The following is a 23,193-nucleotide window of genomic DNA, read 5'->3' as shown; positions in this document are numbered from 1 at the left end:
CAAGATTGAGTAACCATATTGAAGAAATTCTGAAATTTTTACATAAATTTACAGTAATTAACATATATTCCCTTAGAATCTATTAAAAAATATTAAGTCTGCTTCTATATTGTGGAAGATTACAAGTTAAAAGTAGCATAAGTAGTACTATTGAAATTTAAGAGGACATCATGCCATTAATTAAGTGTTTGGGGATGTAAAATATTATTAATCCAAAAAAAAAATCCTTAGTATTGGAGAAAGCAAACGAGTAGCAACGCTTCTTTTTATTTTTCCCCTTATTCTGTGCTTTTGGTATATATTGTTTCATGCCAAATTCTTGTCAACGTAGTTTTCAGTCTAAAGTAGCTAAATACGAGGTAGCCACAGGGTCTCAGTCTTAACTTGGCAGACTTGGTTATCTTAAGCTGTTGCACTTGGAAACACTGTTAAGGAATGAATAGAAAAACGATGCCCTTAGTCCAGTCTGAAGAAAGATCGCATCTGAAACCATGTTAGTATTCTCTCACCTTATAAAAGAAAAAGATGGTTTAGATTTAGGCCATTCAACAACTAGGTATGATAAGTGATTGCCTAGCATGCTTGCGGGGATTCCAATGGGTAGCAGTTGATTCAACAACTATTGTTCTGTCTATGTTAATTTATTGTTATTAGAGTTGCCATGCGAGTCAATTGGATGGTGGTGGCGTAGAGGCTTTAGTCATGGAAAAGAGAACAGAAACGTTATCCTACCCACCAACAAGAGAAAGGAACTGTCATTTTTCAATCAATAATCAAATTTTTGTCGGATTCTAAAAGAATTGCGATTTCCAGGTAAGGTAATGTTAAAAAAAAAAAAATTCTATACTTCTTAATTTATCCAAATTTGTTTTTCTATTAGTATTCTTCAAATATTTTTGTAATTTTTATAATATTTTTCTATTTTTCATTTATTTTGAATATTTACAAGACCAAAATTCGTGGGATTTACGCCCTATTACTCAGGCTTTTCCCAAGAACACACACAAAACGCTATATGCATTATGCAACGTACGTTTAAAACACTGATGCTGAATATCACAGGTGCAAACTGGCAAAGTTTGGTTTAAGGTTCTGTTTGATAAAACCAATGTTTTCAAACCCGGACCGGACCGGCCGGGTCGACCGGTTCGACCGCGACCCGGCCATGAGTCCGGTCCGGTCTATAGCTTATGTTGACTTTTATAAGAAACCGGTCAAAACCAGAAAAAACCGGTCAAATCTTCAAAACCGGGTCAGACCGTGAACCGCGGTTTCCAATTTTTGAGTCAAAATTGACAAAAACTTCAATTTTGACCGATCCCTAATCTTCATTCTTCATTTCTGATTTCTTCGCTAGTTCGCTCCACGGCTCCAGTCTTCCACTCTTCCTCAGTTCCTCTTCACACTTCAGTGACTTCACCTCGCCGCTTCGCCGCTTCAGTCCTCGCCGCTTCGCCCCTTCGGTCCTCGCTGCTTCGGCCTTCGGTCTTCCTTCGCTAGTTCGCTCCACGGCTCCAGTCTTCCACTCTTCCTCTTCGCACTTCAGTGACTTCACCTCGCCGCTTCGCCGCTTCGGTCCTCGCCGATTCGCCCCTTCGGCCTTCGGTCTTCCTTCGCTAGTTCCTTTTCCCCTTCTCCAAAGTGTGGTGTGGATCACTTTTGGGGAAACGGCGTAGATGACCACTGGTTGGCGGTGCTCGTTGTCGACTGTGGGCTGAAGGTGCAGCTGAGCAGGGTGATTGAGGTGGTGCAGCGCCGGTGGACATCAACCCTTCTGCATTCAGGTCCCAAATCTTCATAATTTGAATTGCTACCTCATTTCGTTTCTAATTTCAACATGTTCTCTGTCTAGATATTGTTCCATATGTGAGTAGATATACTCTGATTGTGATTGATTCTCTTTAGTGTCGTGTTTTGCTGGTCAGTTTATCCGTTTACTCAGACTGGGTTGATTGTAGCTGCTGCTTATTTTCCTGTTCACGTGTTTGAGTTTATAGAATTGTCAATCCTTTGGAAATATCAATTCCGCTTGCCTAAATTGCTGCAAATTCCCTTGTACTTTGATTGCTTTCATTTATAAGAATTCAGTATCATGAATCTGCTGATCAATCTATTAGCTGACTGTAACCCCGGCAAGAGTTCTTATATACTTGTTTGTGATTAATTGTGATTTGGATCTTGTCAGTGAGCTAAAGGATGGAAGGGCACCAATTGAACATTACACACATTATCCTTCAAGTTTTAGCAATTTGCTTAAATGTGTTGATCTCACGTTTTGCTTCTCAAACATGTGATATACCATATATATGTAGTGTTTAAAGGGCAAAGACTTTCATTCCACTTCCAGTTAAATAGCTTCATTTGATATACATTTTGCATACTTGGGATCTGGGAACACCCAATGTGCTATTATTTAAAAGTATATTTGATGTCTTTAAATCTCTGTTCTATTATTTAAAAGTATATTTGATGTCTTTAAATCTTTGTGCTATTTTTTAAAAGTATATTTGATGTCTTTAAATCTCTGTGCAAAACCCAGTTATCGTGAAGATACTTAACACCCTCAAGAAATGCACAAGGCTTAGGGAATTAACTTCACTCGTGCTAAACGGTTGTTTCATTGTCTCCATTAACCCCTTTAGATCTTTTGGTGACAGTTTCAGTTCCCAAATACGAATAGCTTTAATAATTTGTTTCAGTTTGTGTATATTAATTATTTGTTAAGACTAGTTATTTTTAAATATCTCATTTTAGGATGGAGGCTGGTAGCGGTAGTAACTCACAATGTTCACCGGGGGGACCATTCAATAGTGAGGGATCTGCAAGTCAGCCCCAAGGTCATAGGCAAAAGACAGATATAGCATGGGGATATGTTTCTGAGGGCAGAAATGCACAAGGAAGAAAAACCATGACATGCACTTATTGTTTTAAAGTGTTTCATGGGGGTGGCATCCACCGAATGAAGCAACACTTGGCAGGAGTAACGGGCAGTGTTACTTCATGTCCAAATGTTGATCCAGCAGTGAGGCTTGCAATATTAACATGTTTGCAAGAGAATGATAAAAAATCTAAAGAAAAAAGAGGAGATTTTGGGGTTGAAAGTCCTTTTGGTCAACCAGTGCACGAATTTGTCGGTGATGAAGTGCAAGAGGTTCCACCTCCTCGAATAAGGGAAATTTCAATGAATGAGGCTGGTACATCATTAGGTAAAGGAAAGAGAAAAACCACTGCCCCTACAGGTATTCATGCTTTCTTTAAGGGTGGACGTGATAGTGCTCAACCTACTATCAAAGCTTGTTTGCAAAGTAAGGATAAATGGCAAAATACTGATATGGCCATTGCTCTTTGGTTCTATGATGCATGTATTCCCATTAATGCTGTTAATTCTCCATTTTTTCAAAAAGCTATCGATCAAATTGCATCAATGGGTCATGGTTATAAAGCTCCATCTTATCATTCTTTGCGAGTCACTTTGTTGCGAGATGCTAAGAAAGATGTGCAGTTAGTTGTTGATTCATTTCGAAATACTTGGGCTGAAACTGGATGCACTATAATGGGTGATGGATGGAAAGATAGTAGACAAAGACCATTGATTAATTTTCTGGTTTATTGTCCTAAGGGTATATCTTTTATCAAGTCTATAGATGCATCGGACATTGTGACAAATGCAGAAAATTTGTGCAATCTATTTGTTGAAATTGTTGAAATGGTTGGTTCAAAAAATGTGGTGCATTTAGTCACTGATAATGCTAGCAATTATAAGGCTGCTGGAACTTTATTAAATGAAAGATATCCAACTATTTGCTGGTCTCCATGTGCTGCCCATTGTATCAATTTGATTTTGAAGGATATTGGTGAAATGGGTACTGTTAAATCTCTAGTGGCTCTTGCTGCTACAGTAATTGTTTTTGTGTATAATCATAAATATGTTCTAAATTGGCTGAGAAAAACTAATGGGTGGAGGGAGATTATTCGTCCGGGGGAGACTCGATTTGCCACCACTTTTATTGCACTAAAGAGCTTACATGATCACAAAGACAGCTTACAAGCTTTAGTCACTAGCGGAGATTACAAAAAGTTCTTGAAAATGAACAAAGGAAAAGAGGTCAAACAAATTGTTTTGGATGATAGATTTTGGAATAATTGTTTGATTACGGTGAGAATAATGGGTCCTATTATTCGGTTGTTGAGAGTTTGTGACACTGATGAAAGGCCTTCTTTGGGGTATGTGTATGAAGGTATGTTTAGAGCAATTACTGGAATCAAGAAGTTGTTCAGGAGTAGTGAAAGACTATATAAGCCTTACATTGATATCATCAATGACCGATGGGATAGGATGTTGAGGAAAAATTTGCATGCTACGGCATATTTTTTAAATCCCGCTTTTCAATATGACACTGCCACATTCTCTACACATCCAGAAATTACAAATGGTTTGTTGGATTACATAGAATCAAAGGTGGATTGGTGTAGTGTGGAAAATTTAACAAGAGAAATTGGAATGTATCGAGAGCGGGAGGGAAGTTTTGGCAGAAAACTTGCTATTCTTACTAGCAAGAAAGATAGACCAGGTAATTTATATTTTTCTAGCATTTGAATCTGTCTAATATATATATATATATATATATATATATCTAATTTATAAATATTTTGTTTATATTTAAATTTTGAATATGACAGAGAATTGGTGGAAGCTCTTTGGTTGTGATGCTCCCAACTTACAAAAACTTGCAATTCGGGTTTTGAGTCAAACAGCTTCTTCTTCAGGATGTGAGCGTAATTGGAGTGTTTTTGAACGTATTCATACTAAGAAAAGGAATAGGTTGGAGCATCAAAGGCTCAATGATCTTGTATATGTGCATTACAATTTGCGTTTGCAGTATAGGTATATGTAAATGGTTTATTTTTATAAATAACATTTCATTCTTTTTAAGAAAATATTTTAGTACTAACTAAGTGTATATGTTGTGTGTATATATATATGTTGTAGGCATAATCAGCAAAAGAGATCGTATGATCCCGTTGATTATGAGTCAATTGATAAAACAGAATTTTGGGTGGTTGAAGAAGAACAAGAAGGGGAGCTTGATTATGAGGAGTTAGAGGAAGAGCTTGAAGAACTTCCAATTCATGGTCAATGTTCAAATTCTGAACAACTTGAAGGTTAGTTTGACATAAATCATTAGTTTGATGCAAAAATAAAGCTAGTATGATATGATATTCAATTGTTGAATATGTATATAATTAAATATGTTGATTTTTTAGATAATGAAGAGGAAGCAGAAGATGTTGATTTAGAAACATTTCAGCGTCGAAACTTTTTTAATGATGAAGATGATGATTGGCATTAAATGTTCAAATGGTAATTGGTATAGAATTATTTGTACTCTTTTATTTTTATTTTTAAGATTTGTATCAGTTGGTGTGATGAAACTAATATGATTTTATACTTTTATCACTTGTCAGTGATTCATATAATGGTCTTGGATGATGATGATGACTTGTCAAGATGGCTTTTTTTGAAGCTTTGTTGTCCCAGAATTATGAACAAGATTATAGAAGCTTCAGAAATTGGACTCGTTTGGACCTTTTGATTGTTTTCTAGACTTGTATTTTTTTTTTGTTAATTTTAATATTTAGACAATTGGACATGTAAGTTTCATAACTATGTTAATTGTGTGTTAATTGTTGGATATTGCTCTTATATTTATTGTGGTTCAGCATTTATATCTTATTCTATGCATAGGTGTGTGTGTCTATATATATATATATATATTTATTTATTTATTTATTTATTGAACCCCGGTTGAACCGGTCCGACCGGTTGAACCTCGACCCTTTCACCTCACCGGTTCGATTGACGGTCCGGGTTTGAAAACATTGTGATAAAACTGAATCTGAATTTTGAAGTCTGAATTCTGAAATCTGAATATTGAAACAATTAATTTGCTGAATTTTAAGCACTGAAAAGAAATATATGAATATCTGAATTTTAATGTTAAACCTATTTATATTGTTTGATAATCATTTATAACTGAATGCTTAATAAGTTAAATTTGACAAATTTGCCCTTATATCTTTTCATCCAAAAAAGAATTAGAACCTATGATTTAATTAGCTAAAAATGTTAGGTATAAAAATGACAATATTTATTTTTAAATCAAATTAATATAAAAGATGAAATATATTATATGAGGAGTATGGAGAAGATGTGAAAATCATTCAAAAGGGAGAAAAAAGAAATAGAAAATCATTAGATAGAGAATATTAGATTGTTTAATTAGGTAAGAATTTTGATCATAATTAACAAACAATGGTAGATTTGGTAGATAAGATAAGGTAATTGAAGTAATTCTATTGATTCTTATCAGAATTAAGCATTCAGTTAGGATTTTTGTGCTGAAAAAAATACACACAAGTTCAGCACTACTTAACAAGTTCAGCAAATGGATTTTCATTTATCAAACACTCAAAATATCTGAATGTCTGAAAAAATTCAGATTCAACACTTTTTTATGTTATCAAACAGACCTTAAGTCTTTTCCTTTCTTTTTTTTTTTTGGAATTGAATTTGTGTATTGTGTTGCAACTCGTCAACGTGCGAACTCATAAACCAATCATACACAAAAGATACTAGCTAAACATAGTAACTTTCCTTCTAGAAAGGGAAAGATAGGGAAACTATCTACTTTTGTATTATTGGATATATACACACACACACACACACCAGAATATGAGAAGAATGATTGATTCAGTAGCTGTAGGAGGTTGTGAAATCAATGTCATCAATAAAGCGTATAGCTGTATTTTGGGACTTGGGGGGATTAATGTTGGGATTCATTCATGCCCAGAAAACTTTATAGCTGATAAAAGTACAGACACTTGTGTCGGTCGGTGATAAACAAGGAGGCAAAGGTTTATGTAGCTGCATTTTTCTTCAGCTGTCATTTCCTTGATCCGATGTCCTACCTAATGATCATCAGGCAAAACATGTTATCCCATAAAGAAGCTGAAGAAGCCTGCCACTGTTTATGGCTTCAAATTGAGATATGAAAACGAAGGGCAAAACAATTGTCTTTTTTCTTTCACCAATATCTGGATACAATGTCCAGAAATGACAAGGCATGAATTTGATATTGTAGTTGGATGTAGCACTGTGTCCAATTTAGATGAGTTATATACAGTCGATTAGGGTAAAGTACTCCAAACATTGCTCAAAACTTTCACGAATGAGGTTCTATTGAATCCCACAATGTTCTCCCTTTTTTTTTTCTTGAATTTAGCAAATTAAAATTTACTATCTGGCTTTCTTTCACAAGTGATTACTTTCTTGGAATGATGTATACCTAAAGTTGACAAAAAATGTGACATGGACTGCATATAGCCTTTTTGGAGGAAATAGATAAAAACAAAAATTACACATACCCAATGAACTTTGTAAAATTTATAATTAGCTTTTCATGATACAATGCACTTGACCAAAAAACTACCAGAATTAACATACGAAGTATCTGCCGTGTAACTTTTGTCAAGCACTTCTGAGATCTGTACGAGACAATCAAGGGTCTTGCAAGAGACCTTTTATTGTCCCCCTGATTCTATTTTATAGTACAGGAGTCTTAATTATATGCTTCCAACCTTCCACAACATGATTTCTATTGAATTTTGATGTTCTTATCATACCTCTATACAGTGTTTTTGGTGGTAAAATTAATGGGAAGTAGGAAAGATTGTCAACTGACTTCTTTAAGTAAAGATTTTGAAGTCCAAGCCTACTTAACAATGGTAGCTTTGAAGAAGTTTGGCCTATCACAACTCAAAAGTCTTAGTAAATGCAAGCTTGATCCACAAGGTAAGTTCCACTCTCTAGGTAAATAAAGGAGATATATTCAATTAATCTTGTCTAAAAATTGAGAGTTTTTTTGGTCGTTATTAGCAATGGCTGCAAAAATTTACTCTGCAGCAATCAAACATTTTTCCCTAAATACCGACAATACATTTGCAGGAGGGTTGCTCCACCAAATTTGATGATCAAAAACAAATTTGCTTATTGGCCAAGCTCATGACCAGCCCTATTATATTACACGCACGTTTAACCCGGACAATCTGACATTTATGCAAATGCTACCCAACATCCTTAAGTGATCTCATCTTCTAATGTTCCTTAATCATAGACAAACTTTCCATACCACAGCTTGCCATAGAGATTGAAATGCGAGTTTTATAGGCTCTAATGTGTTCACGATTCTCTTTAAGGATTAAGTTTTCTCACACTAACAATATAGATATTTTTTTAACACTAGTATAGGTAAAAAAGAATATCTTAAAGTTGGTGTAAAAAAAAAAGAAAGAAAGAATACACTATTAATGCATAAAATATTAAAATATTAATGGCTCTTAGAGTTTTTCTCCACTATCAAGTTCAAGGTTTGAATCTTGTATCTAATTGTTGGGGGTGAGAAGGATGTGGAGAAGAGTTGGAGAATTATATATATATATATATATAAGTTAACTATATGTGAAGGTTGGTGAATGGAGATTAATGTTTTGGTGCAAAGATTTTTGGCTTTGATGGGGATTTGGTCCCGTTGGCAGTTAGGTAGTTGGTTGATGGTGACCACTTATGCCTATAGGAAAGTGAATTTGATATTGTGATAGTAAAACCTCCATTCACTTAAAAAAATTGATGGCAAAATTTTGTGAGTATTTGATAAGTTTGTTGATGAATTTGATAATTTGTTACAAAACCTCTATTCAGTTAGAAAATAGATGGCAGAATTGTCAAAGTTTTTTCAGGGCTAATCACATTTTGTTACCCAAAACTCTGGGAGTAGTCACACTTTACTACCATGAACCTTTAAAATACATATTTTGCTCTCATGAAGGCTGATCAAATGTTAGGATAATTAACTCCATCCAAAAATTGATTACGATCATATTTTTGTCATTCCATTATTGTTGAAAATACAAACTTGGTACCATAATTTTTCAACAATAAAATAGAAAATAATTACCTGAAACTCTAATGTGCCTTAACAATAGTGAAACTTAAACATAGAAAAATGCACTCTCTTTAGTATAACCAATAATCTCAATAAAGGATTAAAAAATAATAATCTCTATTTGGATTGATATTGCTAATTGTCTAAAAGCATATTTTCTTATTCTTATTGGATATATTATATATATATATATATATATATATATATATATATATATATATATATATATATATATATAACTTTCTCACTAAAGAGCAAGTATCTTATGTATAATACAATATATCCACGTGGTTCTGATATAACCGAAACAATACAGTCATCAAGTTTTAGTAATATTTTATTTATTATCATGTTGTGAGGTACAAATATCGACAATGTGCTTCTAAACAAAAAAGTTTGAATCATTGTCCAAGAAAAATAAAAATTTTTTGACCCCAAATCTATTAACTTTTTTACATATCTAATTTCCTTTTCATTCTTTGTGATCAAAGATTGTGAGCACCCGTTTTGCCCTAATATTTTCCTAGGGTTTTTCCCCCCTTAAATTTCATGTTTTCTGCATTTTCTGGCCTAGGAATATTTTCTTGGTGGATTTCATGAGCAGTTATAGTTTTTTAGATGATTTTTCTAGTATTGGAGAGTTTTTAGAAAATTAAGACTAGATATTGGACGTGGGACCCACTAGTGCGAAAAGTTCGGGAAAATTCGGCCAATACGGTTAAGTTTCGGATACTGTGGAAAATTTATCGGGTGTTAAGAGATAAGTAGTATGTGTGAAGTGATTGATGTGAGAGAGAAAAGAATGATAAGAATGCATTTAATGAGGTGACAAGTGTCACATATGTATTGGTTTGACCTTAAGAAATACTATTCACATTTTTGACCTTTGACCCAACTTGGTTATATATCTTCAAAAATCACAAAAATGCACCATTTTTCACTCTTGATGGCCGAACCTCTCAAGCTCAAAGAAGGAAGGAAATTCTTCAACTTTTAGCTTCCATTTCACTCAATCTTCCACAACTAATCACCTAGAATAGATTCTACTCCATAAAATTCTTCCTTCTAGTGATAGTAAGTTGTTTAGTGAAGTTTGTTTGAAGAGCTAAGTGTCCAACACCTCTCTACATCTCTTGTTTCTTGGTAAGTTATGCTTGAACACCCTACTACACCTAATGATGGTTATATTATGCTTAGAAGTGGCTTGAGTGTTGGAATATATGATTTATTTCTTGGTTTGGCTTGATTTGGTGAAGTTTTCCATTTTATGATGAATTTTCTGGTTTCATATGATCTTGATGGTGTGGTTGTTTTTGATGGTTTGCAATAAGGGGCTTTGACTCTAGTGGGTGTGAATTGTTGTTAAATGCAACCAATTTTGGAATTTGAATGAAATGTGCAAAGTTAGGGTTCATGAACCCCTATTCTGTCCGAAATTTGAGGTCATAGCTAGAGGCCGAATTGGACTTTACTCAAAACATGAAAGTTGTAGGTATTGGTGAGTATGAAGTGCCTACAAAATTTCAGGGCATTTGGAGTAGTATAGAGAGAGTTATGCCGTTTTTACTGTTGCTGTTTTTGGTGAACAGAATGTGCGGAACTGCGATAGTAATTGCCTGTTTTGACTGGATTTGGTTTGGATTTTTAAGTTTGTGTCTTCTGATGAAATGTAGCTGGATATCTTAGCTAACTTATGCCTTTGGAATTTCGGCATTTGGACCTGTGTAGGCTGAGATTGACGTATTACAGTTTTGTGTGATTTGGGAACCTGCAATTTCGGTTCTGGTTTGGTATTTGGCACTTTTGACCTAGTTGTGCTAGGATTTGGACTGAGAGGCCTTCTACATTGTTGTAACCCTGTTTCATAGCTTCGAAATGGTGGGTCTTACACCCCCAACCGATAATTGTAGTGAGAGTTGTGCCATTACCGCATTATGACGTCAAAACCGGTTTTCTTATCAAGGCCAACATTAAAGCCTTTCTTAATTTCTGGTTTGCTTTCATGCTAGTATATGTTTATAAAACCCTATTGGGGTTGTGAATTGGTGTTGTTTATGGCTCGGTATGGTTTCTTGTTTTATGATATTGTGACCTATGGAACGGCTCTTGACATGAAATGCTTATATGTGTGTTGTTGGGTTGTGATTGAAGAAAAATAATGAAGCCTTATGGCTGGAGAATTTGGTAAACACAAAGGGCATGCTGCCCGCATTTTTACTCGAAATTTAGAAAACTATATTCTCGACTTGAGTAAAGGTTACGTATTTACCACTTGAATTTCCATGCATGAAACCCTATTGGGTTATAATTGGCTTGGCTTTGTGACTCGTTATCGAGTCTTATGGTAATTGTTCACTTGTTCTAGGAGGAAACGGTGGTGCACGACGTTCGTTTAACGACGGTGCATGAAACATCATTTTCTCACTTGGTGAGTATACTACTCACCTACTTGTTATAATGTGGCTTTGTGCTATGTGTATTTGATGCCTTGAAGGCTTACTTGGTTATTGGGAATGATTGAGGTGAGGGTGTACTTGATCGCCCTCACCCCTTGTGATTTTATTCATGACTATTAATTGTTTTACTGAAAGACTGCACTGGATATATGAGATACTGCATTCCATTCATGGAAACTGATTTGGTGTCGTTGGACGAGTATCCAATGGCTTTACTGCATTTATGAGCTCAACCCCGTATGGTAGTTAATTGGATCGAGCCGGCGAGGGCTTGGTCGTGAAAATTATCATGCCACGGGGACTGTACTGGGGAACCTTGTGGTAATGAGACCCTTGGTTCCGGTAAACTCGAGTATTACCAAAATGACTGAATGGAGTGCGGGCCCGGTTGGGGTATGTTGGGTGGAAGGAATGGAAGTGAAGTGAGGTCTACGGTTTGGTACTTTTAACATTGACGGAGGGTCAATGAGTGTGGATCAAGAATGTAAGCGTGGAAATGGGCTCTTGAGAGCCGACCGTATCCTTTCACTGAATTACTTTACTTCGAAATTGTATACTTGACTTGAATGGTTATGCTTATGTGATCTTAACTGCTATTGTGATAGTTGCTCACTGAGCTTTAGCTCACACCGTTCCATTTGTTTTCCTTACAGGAAAATGAACACTTTTGGAAAAGATTGTAATAGTTGAATGACAAGTTGAGCTCATGTACATGTATTTTGAATAGCTCCTTGAGGGTGAAACCCTAAGTGTTTTGTTTCCTCCAATGTTTGGTTTGTAATTGGTTATTGTACATGTATGGATTAGTTGGATATTTTGGTATGCTGATTTGGCTTGGAATGTTGGATTTCAATGTATATATGCTTGGTTGATGTTTGGCTGAACTTTGAATCGATTTGGATTTCAAACGGCAAAAAGGAAAATTTTGAACGAAAAGTCACTGGACTGAATCCGGCCAGGAATCCGGCCAGAAACTGGCCGGATTGCCGGCCGGATTGCGGAGGGTTTTGGAGAACATTTTGGATTGCTCTCGGCCTAGTATCCGGCCGAGAATCCGGCCGGAAATCCGGCCAGATTCCGGCCGGATTCTGACGTGGCCTGCATTATTCATCTTCGGCAATTTTTTCGTTTTTTTTTATTTTGACTCTTTTGACTTGTTTACGTGCAATGGGATGTTCCGGAACGTTATAGATCGACGTAAACTGTACCGTAGTCCTGGCGAGAGCTGGGCAGGCAGTCCGCTAACCCCTTTGGTTCGCCTTAGGGGAAAGTGGGGCTGTCACAGGTGGTATCAGAGCCACTTCGCGTGGTCTCTGCGTGGAGTGAGACTGGGCCAAGTGGTGTTGTGGTCCTAATTTCATGAATATGTCTAAGTGCTCGTTTGAGCATAAGTTATGAACCGAGCATGTGATAAGTGTACAAATCATTTTCATGGGATTCGAGGAAGCTAGGTATGTATGTCGGGTAGGAATCTTTAATAAGGATGGTTTACTCTTGGGACCGGCCGGCTCGAGTTGTGAATTATCTTAGATGGGATTCTTGCGCCCGGATACGAAAGATATGAGGGCCTAGGTTAGAAAGGATTTGGGGACAAGGATGGATCGAAAGTGTCCTCTCGGGTGTACTCCTTAGATGTTGACCCATCAGAGGACGTGGAAGGTAAGAATTTAATGAACCTGGTCAGTGAAGGGGAACAGATCTGTTAGCTAAGTATACTGCTCAATTTAATCCCGGAGTAGTCAATGATATGGAATTTCGAGGACGAAATTCTTTTAAGGGGGGGAGAGTGTGAGCACCCGTTTTGCCCTAATATTTTCCTAGGGTTTTTCCCCCCTTAAATTTCATGTTTTCTGCATTTTCTGGCCTAGGAATATTTTCTTGGTGGATTTCATGAGCAGTTATAGTTTTTTAGATGATTTTTCTAGTATTGGAGAGTTTTTAGAAAATTAAGACTAGATATTGGACGTGGGACCCACTAGTGCGAAAAGTTCGGGAAAATTCGGCCAATACGGTTAAGTTTCGGATACTGTGGAAAATTTATCGGGTGTTAAGAGATAAGTAGTATGTGTGAAGTGATTGATGTGAGAGAGAAAAGAATGATAAGAATGCATTTAATGAGGTGACAAGTGTCACATAAGTATTGGTTTGACCTTAAGAAATACTATTCACATTTTTGACCTTTGACCCAACTTGGTTATATATCTTCAAAAATCACAAAAATGCACCATTTTTCACTCTTGATGGCCGAACCTCTCAAGCTCAAAGAAGGAAGGAAATTCTTCAACTTTTAGCTTCCATTTCACTCAATCTTCCACAACTAATCACCTAGAATAGATTCTACTCCATAAAATTCTTCCTTCTAGTGATAGTAAGTTGTTTAGTGAAGTTTGTTTGAAGAGCTAAGTGTCCAACACCTCTCTACATCTCTTGTTTCTTGGTAAGTTATGCTTGAACACCCTACTACACCTAATGATGGTTATATTATGCTTAGAAGTGACTTGAGTGTTGGAATATATGATTTATTTCTTGGTTTGGCTTGATTTGGTGAAGTTTTCCATTTTATGATGAATTTTCTGGTTTCATATGATCTTGATGGTGTGGTTGTTTTTGATGGTTTGCAATAAGGGGCTTTGACTCTAGTGGGTGTGAATTGTTGTTAAATGCAACCAATTTTGGAATTTGAATGAAATGTGCAAAGTTAGGGTTCATGAACCCCTATTCTGTCCGAAATTTGAGGTCATAGCTAGAGGCCGAATTGGACTTTACTCAAAACATGAAAGTTGTAGGTATTGGTGAGTATGAAGTGCCTACAAAATTTCAGGGCATTTGGAGTAGTATAGAGAGAGTTATGCCGTTTTTACTGTTGCTGTTTTTGGTGAACAGAATGTGCGGAACTGCGATAGTAATTGCCTGTTTTGACTGGATTTGGTTTGGATTTTTAAGTTGATGTCTTCTGATGAAATGTAGCTGGATATCTTAGCTAACTTATGCCTTTGGAATTTCGGCATTTGGACCTGTGTAGGCTGAGATTGACGTATTACAGTTTTGTGTGATTTGGGAACCTGCAATTTCGGTTCTGGTTTGGTATTTGGCACTTTTGACCTAGTTGTGCTAGGATTTGGACTGAGAGGCCTTCTACATTGTTGTAACCCTGTTTCATAGCTTCGAAATGGTGGGTCTTACACCCCCAACCGATAATTGTAGTGAGAGTTGTGCCATTACCGTATTATGACGTCAAAACCGGTTTTCTTATCAAGGCCAACATTAAAGCCTTTCTTAATTTCTGGTTCGCTTTCATGCTAGTATATGTTTATAAAACCCTATTGGGGTTGTGAATTGGTGTTGTTTATGGCTCGGTATGGTTTCTTGTTTTATGATATTGTGAGCTATGGAACGGCTCTTGACATGAAATGCTTATATGTGTGTTGTTGGGTTGTGATTGAAGAAAAATAATGAAGCCTTATGGCTGGAGAATTTGGTAAACACAAAGGGCATGCTGCCCGCATTTTTACTCGAAATTTAGAAAACTATATTCTCGACTTGAGTAAAGGTTACGTATTTACCACTTGAATTTCCATGCATGAAACCCTATTGGGTTATAATTGGCTTGGCTTTGTGACTCGTTATCGAGTCTTATGGTAATTGTTCACTTGTTCTAGGAGGAAACGGTGGTGCACGACGTTCGTTTAACGACGGTGCATGAAACATCATTTTCTCACTTGGTGAGTATACTACTCACCTACTTGTTATAATGTGGCTTTGTGCTATGTGTATTTGATGCCTTGAAGGCTTACTTGGTTATTGGGAATGATTGAGGTGAGGGTGTACTTGATCGCCCTCACCCCTTGTGATTTTATTCATGACTATTAATTGTTTTACTGAAAGACTGCACTGGATATATGAGATACTGCATTCCATTCATGGAAACTGATTTGGTGTCGTTGGACGAGTATCCAATGGCTTTACTGCATTTATGAGCTCAACCCCGTATGGTAGTTAATTGGATCGAGCCGGCGAGGGCTTGGTCGTGAAAATTATCATGCCACGGGGACTGTACTGGGGAACCTTGTGGTAATGAGACCCTTGGTTCCGGTAAACTCGAGTATTACCAAAATGACTGAATGGAGTGCGGGCCCGGTTGGGGTATGTTGGGTGGAAGGAATGGAAGTGAAGTGAGGTCTACGGTTTGGTACTTTTAACATTGACGGAGGGTCAATGAGTGTGGATCAAGAATGTAAGCGTGGAAATGGGCTCTTGAGAGCCGACCGTATCCTTTCACTGAATTACTTTACTTCGAAATTGTATACTTGACTTGAATGGTTATGCTTATGTGATCTTAACTGCTATTGTGATAGTTGCTCACTGAGCTTTAGCTCACACCGTTCCATTTGTTTTCCTTACAGGAAAATGAACACTTTTGGAAAAGATTGTAATAGTTGAATGACAAGTTGAGCTCATGTACATGTATTTTGAATAGCTCCTTGAGGGTGAAACCCTAAGTGTTTTGTTTCCTCCAATGTTTGGTTTGTAATTGGTTATTGTACATGTATGGATTAGTTGGATATTTTGGTATGCTGATTTGGCTTGGAATGTTGGATTTCAATGTATATATGCTTGGTTGATGTTTGGCTGAACTTTGAATCGATTTGGATTTCAAACGGCAAAAAGGAAAATTTTGAACGAAAAGTCACTGGACTGAATCCGGCCAGGAATCCGGCCAGAAACTGGCCGGATTGCCGGCCGGATTGCGGAGGGTTTTGGAGAACATTTTGGATTGCTCTCGGCCTAGTATCCGGCCGAGAATCCGGCCGGAAATCCGGCCAGATTCCGGCCGGATTCTGACGTGGCCTGCATTATTCATCTTCGGCAATTTTTTCGTTTTTTTTTATTTTGACTCTTTTGACTTGTTTACGTGCAATGGGATGTTCCGGAACGTTATAGATCGACGTAAACTGTACCGTAGTCCTGGCGAGAGCTGGGCAGGCAGTCCGCTAACCCCTTTGGTTCGCCTTAGGGGAAAGTGGGGCTGTCACAGGTGGTATCAGAGCCACTTCGCGTGGTCTCTGCGTGGAGTGAGACTGGGCCAAGTGGTGTTGTGGTCCTAATTTCATGAATATGTCTAAGTGCTCGTTTGAGCATAAGTTATGAACCGAGCATGTGATAAGTGTACAAATCATTTTCATGGGATTCGAGGAAGCTAGGTATGTATGTCGGGTAGGAATCTTTAATAAGGATGGTTTACTCTTGGGACCGGCCGGCTCGAGTTGTGAATTATCTTAGATGGGATTCTTGCGCCCGGATACGAAAGATATGAGGGCCTAGGTTAGAAAGGATTTGGGGACAAGGATGGATCGAAAGTGTCCTCTCGGGTGTACTCCTTAGATGTTGACCCATCAGAGGACGTGGAAGGTAAGAATTTAATGAACCTGGTCAGTGAAGGGGAACAGATCTGTTAGCTAAGTATACTGCTCAATTTAATCCCGGAGTAGTCAATGATATGGAATTTCGAGGACGAAATTCTTTTAAGGGGGGGAGAGTGTGAGCACCCGTTTTGCCCTAATATTTTCCTAGGGTTTTTCCCCCCTTAAATTTCATGTTTTCTGCATTTTCTGGCCTAGGAATATTTTCTTGGTGGATTTCATGAGCAGTTATAGTTTTTTAGATGATTTTTCTAGTATTGGAGAGTTTTTAGAAAATTAAGACTAGATATTGGACGTGGGACCCACTAGTGCGAAAAGTTCGGGAAAATTCGGCCAATACGGTTAAGTTTCGGATACTGTGGAAAATTTATCGGGTGTTAAGAGATAAGTAGTATGTGTGAAGTGATTGATGTGAGAGAGAAAAGAATGATAAGAATGCATTTAATGAGGTGACAAGTGTCACATAAGTATTGGTTTGACCTTAAGAAATACTATTCACATTTTTGACCTTTGACCCAACTTGGTTATATATCTTCAAAAATCACAAAAATGCACCATTTTTCACTCTTGATGGCCGAACCTCTCAAGCTCAAAGAAGGAAGGAAATTCTTCAACTTTTAGCTTCCATTTCACTCAATCTTCCACAACTAATCACCTAGAATAGATTCTACTCCATAAAATTCTTCCTTCTAGTGATAGTAAGTTGTTTAGTGAAGTTTGTTTGAAGAGCTAAGTGTCCAACACCTCTCTACATCTCTTGTTTCTTGGTAAGTTATGCTTGAACACCCTACTACACCTAATGATGGTTATATTATGCTTAGAAGTGACTTGAGTGTTGGAATATATGATTTATTTCTTGGTTTGGCTTGATTTGGTGAAGTTTTCCATTTTATGATGAATTTTCTGGTTTCATATGATCTTGATGGTGTGGTTGTTTTTGATGGTTTGCAATAAGGGGCTTTGACTCTAGTGGGTGTGAATTGTTGTTAAATGCAACCAATTTTGGAATTTGAATGAAATGTGCAAAGTTAGGGTTCATGAACCCCTATTCTGTCCGAAATTTGAGGTCATAGCTAGAGGCCGAATTGGACTTTACTCAAAACATGAAAGTTGTAGGTATTGGTGAGTATGAAGTGCCTACAAAATTTCAGGGCATTTGGAGTAGTATAGAGAGAGTTATGCCGTTTTTACTGTTGCTGTTTTTGGTGAACAGAATGTGCGGAACTGCGATAGTAATTGCCTGTTTTGACTGGATTTGGTTTGGATTTTTAAGTTGATGTCTTCTGATGAAATGTAGCTGGATATCTTAGCTAACTTATGCCTTTGGAATTTCGGCATTTGGACCTGTGTAGGCTGAGATTGACGTATTACAGTTTTGTGTGATTTGGGAACCTGCAATTTCGGTTCTGGTTTGGTATTTGGCACTTTTGACCTAGTTGTGCTAGGATTTGGACTGAGAGGCCTTCTACATTGTTGTAACCCTGTTTCATAGCTTCGAAATGGTGGGTCTTACACCCCCAACCGATAATTGTAGTGAGAGTTGTGCCATTACCGTATTATGACGTCAAAACCGGTTTTCTTATCAAGGCCAACATTAAAGCCTTTCTTAATTTCTGGTTCGCTTTCATGCTAGTATATGTTTATAAAACCCTATTGGGGTTGTGAATTGGTGTTGTTTATGGCTCGGTATGGTTTCTTGTTTTATGATATTGTGAGCTATGGAACGGCTCTTGACATGAAATGCTTATATGTGTGTTGTTGGGTTGTGATTGAAGAAAAATAATGAAGCCTTATGGCTGGAGAATTTGGTAAACACAAAGGGCATGCTGCCCGCATTTTTACTCGAAATTTAGAAAACTATATTCTCGACTTGAGTAAAGGTTACGTATTTACCACTTGAATTTCCATGCATGAAACCCTATTGGGTTATAATTGGCTTGGCTTTGTGACTCGTTATCGAGTCTTATGGTAATTGTTCACTTGTTCTAGGAGGAAACGGTGGTGCACGACGTTCGTTTAACGACGGTGCATGAAACATCATTTTCTCACTTGGTGAGTATACTACTCACCTACTTGTTATAATGTGGCTTTGTGCTATGTGTATTTGATGCCTTGAAGGCTTACTTGGTTATTGGGAATGATTGAGGTGAGGGTGTACTTGATCGCCCTCACCCCTTGTGATTTTATTCATGACTATTAATTGTTTTACTGAAAGACTGCACTGGATATATGAGATACTGCATTCCATTCATGGAAACTGATTTGGTGTCGTTGGACGAGTATCCAATGGCTTTACTGCATTTATGAGCTCAACCCCGTATGGTAGTTAATTGGATCGAGCCGGCGAGGGCTTGGTCGTGAAAATTATCATGCCACGGGGACTGTACTGGGGAACCTTGTGGTAATGAGACCCTTGGTTCCGGTAAACTCGAGTATTACCAAAATGACTGAATGGAGTGCGGGCCCGGTTGGGGTATGTTGGGTGGAAGGAATGGAAGTGAAGTGAGGTCTACGGTTTGGTACTTTTAACATTGACGGAGGGTCAATGAGTGTGGATCAAGAATGTAAGCGTGGAAATGGGCTCTTGAGAGCCGACCGTATCCTTTCACTGAATTACTTTACTTCGAAATTGTATACTTGACTTGAATGGTTATGCTTATGTGATCTTAACTGCTATTGTGATAGTTGCTCACTGAGCTTTAGCTCACACCGTTCCATTTGTTTTCCTTACAGGAAAATGAACACTTTTGGAAAAGATTGTAATAGTTGAATGACAAGTTGAGCTCATGTACATGTATTTTGAATAGCTCCTTGAGGGTGAAACCCTAAGTGTTTTGTTTCCTCCAATGTTTGGTTTGTAATTGGTTATTGTACATGTATGGATTAGTTGGATATTTTGGTATGCTGATTTGGCTTGGAATGTTGGATTTCAATGTATATATGCTTGGTTGATGTTTGGCTGAACTTTGAATCGATTTGGATTTCAAACGGCAAAAAGGAAAATTTTGAACGAAAAGTCACTGGACTGAATCCGGCCAGGAATCCGGCCAGAAACTGGCCGGATTGCCGGCCGGATTGCGGAGGGTTTTGGAGAACATTTTGGATTGCTCTCGGCCTAGTATCCGGCCGAGAATCCGGCCGGAAATCCGGCCAGATTCCGGCCGGATTCTGACGTGGCCTGCATTATTCATCTTCGGCAATTTTTTCGTTTTTTTTTATTTTGACTCTTTTGACTTGTTTACGTGCAATGGGATGTTCCGGAACGTTATAGATCGACGTAAACTGTACCGTAGTCCTGGCGAGAGCTGGGCAGGCAGTCCGCTAACCCCTTTGGTTCGCCTTAGGGGAAAGTGGGGCTGTCACAGGTGGTATCAGAGCCACTTCGCGTGGTCTCTGCGTGGAGTGAGACTGGGCCAAGTGGTGTTGTGGTCCTAATTTCATGAATATGTCTAAGTGCTCGTTTGAGCATAAGTTATGAACCGAGCATGTGATAAGTGTACAAATCATTTTCATGGGATTCGAGGAAGCTAGGTATGTATGTCGGGTAGGAATCTTTAATAAGGATGGTTTACTCTTGGGACCGGCCGGCTCGAGTTGTGAATTATCTTAGATGGGATTCTTGCGCCCGGATACGAAAGATATGAGGGCCTAGGTTAGAAAGGATTTGGGGACAAGGATGGATCGAAAGTGTCCTCTCGGGTGTACTCCTTAGATGTTGACCCATCAGAGGACGTGGAAGGTAAGAATTTAATGAACCTGGTCAGTGAAGGGGAACAGATCTGTTAGCTAAGTATACTGCTCAATTTAATCCCGGAGTAGTCAATGATATGGAATTTCGAGGACGAAATTCTTTTAAGGGGGGGAGAGTGTGAGCACCCGTTTTGCCCTAATATTTTCCTAGGGTTTTTCCCCCCTTAAATTTCATGTTTTCTGCATTTTCTGGCCTAGGAATATTTTCTTGGTGGATTTCATGAGCAGTTATAGTTTTTTAGATGATTTTTCTAGTATTGGAGAGTTTTTAGAAAATTAAGACTAGATATTGGACGTGGGACCCACTAGTGCGAAAAGTTCGGGAAAATTCGGCCAATACGGTTAAGTTTCGGATACTGTGGAAAATTTATCGGGTGTTAAGAGATAAGTAGTATGTGTGAAGTGATTGATGTGAGAGAGAAAAGAATGATAAGAATGCATTTAATGAGGTGACAAGTGTCACATAAGTATTGGTTTGACCTTAAGAAATACTATTCACATTTTTGACCTTTGACCCAACTTGGTTATATATCTTCAAAAATCACAAAAATGCACCATTTTTCACTCTTGATGGCCGAACCTCTCAAGCTCAAAGAAGGAAGGAAATTCTTCAACTTTTAGCTTCCATTTCACTCAATCTTCCACAACTAATCACCTAGAATAGATTCTACTCCATAAAATTCTTCCTTCTAGTGATAGTAAGTTGTTTAGTGAAGTTTGTTTGAAGAGCTAAGTGTCCAACACCTCTCTACATCTCTTGTTTCTTGGTAAGTTATGCTTGAACACCCTACTACACCTAATGATGGTTATATTATGCTTAGAAGTGACTTGAGTGTTGGAATATATGATTTATTTCTTGGTTTGGCTTGATTTGGTGAAGTTTTCCATTTTATGATGAATTTTCTGGTTTCATATGATCTTGATGGTGTGGTTGTTTTTGATGGTTTGCAATAAGGGGCTTTGACTCTAGTGGGTGTGAATTGTTGTTAAATGCAACCAATTTTGGAATTTGAATGAAATGTGCAAAGTTAGGGTTCATGAACCCCTATTCTGTCCGAAATTTGAGGTCATAGCTAGAGGCCGAATTGGACTTTACTCAAAACATGAAAGTTGTAGGTATTGGTGAGTATGAAGTGCCTACAAAATTTCAGGGCATTTGGAGTAGTATAGAGAGAGTTATGCCGTTTTTACTGTTGCTGTTTTTGGTGAACAGAATGTGCGGAACTGCGATAGTAATTGCCTGTTTTGACTGGATTTGGTTTGGATTTTTAAGTTGATGTCTTCTGATGAAATGTAGCTGGATATCTTAGCTAACTTATGCCTTTGGAATTTCGGCATTTGGACCTGTGTAGGCTGAGATTGACGTATTACAGTTTTGTGTGATTTGGGAACCTGCAATTTCGGTTCTGGTTTGGTATTTGGCACTTTTGACCTAGTTGTGCTAGGATTTGGACTGAGAGGCCTTCTACATTGTTGTAACCCTGTTTCATAGCTTCGAAATGGTGGGTCTTACACCCCCAACCGATAATTGTAGTGAGAGTTGTGCCATTACCGTATTATGACGTCAAAACCGGTTTTCTTATCAAGGCCAACATTAAAGCCTTTCTTAATTTCTGGTTTGCTTTCATGCTAGTATATGTTTATAAAACCCTATTGGGGTTGTGAATTGGTGTTGTTTATGGCTCGGTATGGTTTCTTGTTTTATGATATTGTGAGCTATGGAACGGCTCTTGACATGAAATGCTTATATGTGTGTTGTTGGGTTGTGATTGAAGAAAAATAATGAAGCCTTATGGCTGGAGAATTTGGTAAACACAAAGGGCATGCTGCCCGCATTTTTACTCGAAATTTAGAAAACTATATTCTCGACTTGAGTAAAGGTTACGTATTTACCACTTGAATTTCCATGCATGAAACCCTATTGGGTTATAATTGGCTTGGCTTTGTGACTCGTTATCGAGTCTTATGGTAATTGTTCACTTGTTCTAGGAGGAAACGGTGGTGCACGACGTTCGTTTAACGACGGTGCATGAAACATCATTTTCTCACTTGGTGAGTATACTACTCACCTACTTGTTATAATGTGGCTTTGTGCTATGTGTATTTGATGCCTTGAAGGCTTACTTGGTTATTGGGAATGATTGAGGTGAGGGTGTACTTGATCGCCCTCACCCCTTGTGATTTTATTCATGACTATTAATTGTTTTACTGAAAGACTGCACTGGATATATGAGATACTGCATTCCATTCATGGAAACTGATTTGGTGTCGTTGGACGAGTATCCAATGGCTTTACTGCATTTATGAGCTCAACCCCGTATGGTAGTTAATTGGATCGAGCCGGCGAGGGCTTGGTCGTGAAAATTATCATGCCACGGGGACTGTACTGGGGAACCTTGTGGTAATGAGACCCTTGGTTCCGGTAAACTCGAGTATTACCAAAATGACTGAATGGAGTGCGGGCCCGGTTGGGGTATGTTGGGTGGAAGGAATGGAAGTGAAGTGAGGTCTACGGTTTGGTACTTTTAACATTGACGGAGGGTCAATGAGTGTGGATCAAGAATG

General features: G+C 37.9%; 1 protein-coding gene and 2 long non-coding RNA genes across 3 annotated transcripts; all 3 read left to right on the top strand.

Annotated features, from left to right (window-relative positions):
* The first annotated feature begins 2,515 nt into the window (after positions 1 to 2,515).
* On the top strand, positions 2,516 to 2,850 carry LOC140010062 (uncharacterized). The gene is made up of 2 exons (XR_011817326.1): positions 2,516 to 2,611; positions 2,755 to 2,850. It is a non-coding gene; the product is annotated as an uncharacterized lncRNA (long non-coding RNA).
* A 58-nt stretch (positions 2,851 to 2,908) lies between these two features.
* LOC113696467 (uncharacterized) lies at positions 2,909 to 4,895 on the top strand. Its single transcript, XM_027215876.1, has 2 exons — positions 2,909 to 4,571; positions 4,681 to 4,895. Exons 1-2 carry the CDS (start codon positions 2,909 to 2,911, stop codon positions 4,893 to 4,895), a joined length of 1,878 nt encoding a protein of 625 aa, XP_027071677.1.
* A 105-nt stretch (positions 4,896 to 5,000) lies between these two features.
* Positions 5,001 to 5,727, top strand: LOC113694604 (uncharacterized). Its single transcript, XR_003449430.2, has 3 exons — positions 5,001 to 5,163; positions 5,266 to 5,362; positions 5,467 to 5,727. It is a non-coding gene; the product is annotated as an uncharacterized lncRNA (long non-coding RNA).
* Positions 5,728 to 23,193: the final 17,466 nt, after the last annotated feature.

The sequence above is a fragment of the Coffea arabica genome, chromosome 6e (genome assembly GCF_036785885.1).
Source record: "Coffea arabica cultivar ET-39 chromosome 6e, Coffea Arabica ET-39 HiFi, whole genome shotgun sequence".
Taxonomy (NCBI): domain Eukaryota; kingdom Viridiplantae; phylum Streptophyta; class Magnoliopsida; order Gentianales; family Rubiaceae; genus Coffea; species Coffea arabica.
The sequence above is the reverse complement of the archived record's forward strand: the minus strand, read 5'-3'. Positions and strand labels throughout refer to the sequence as shown.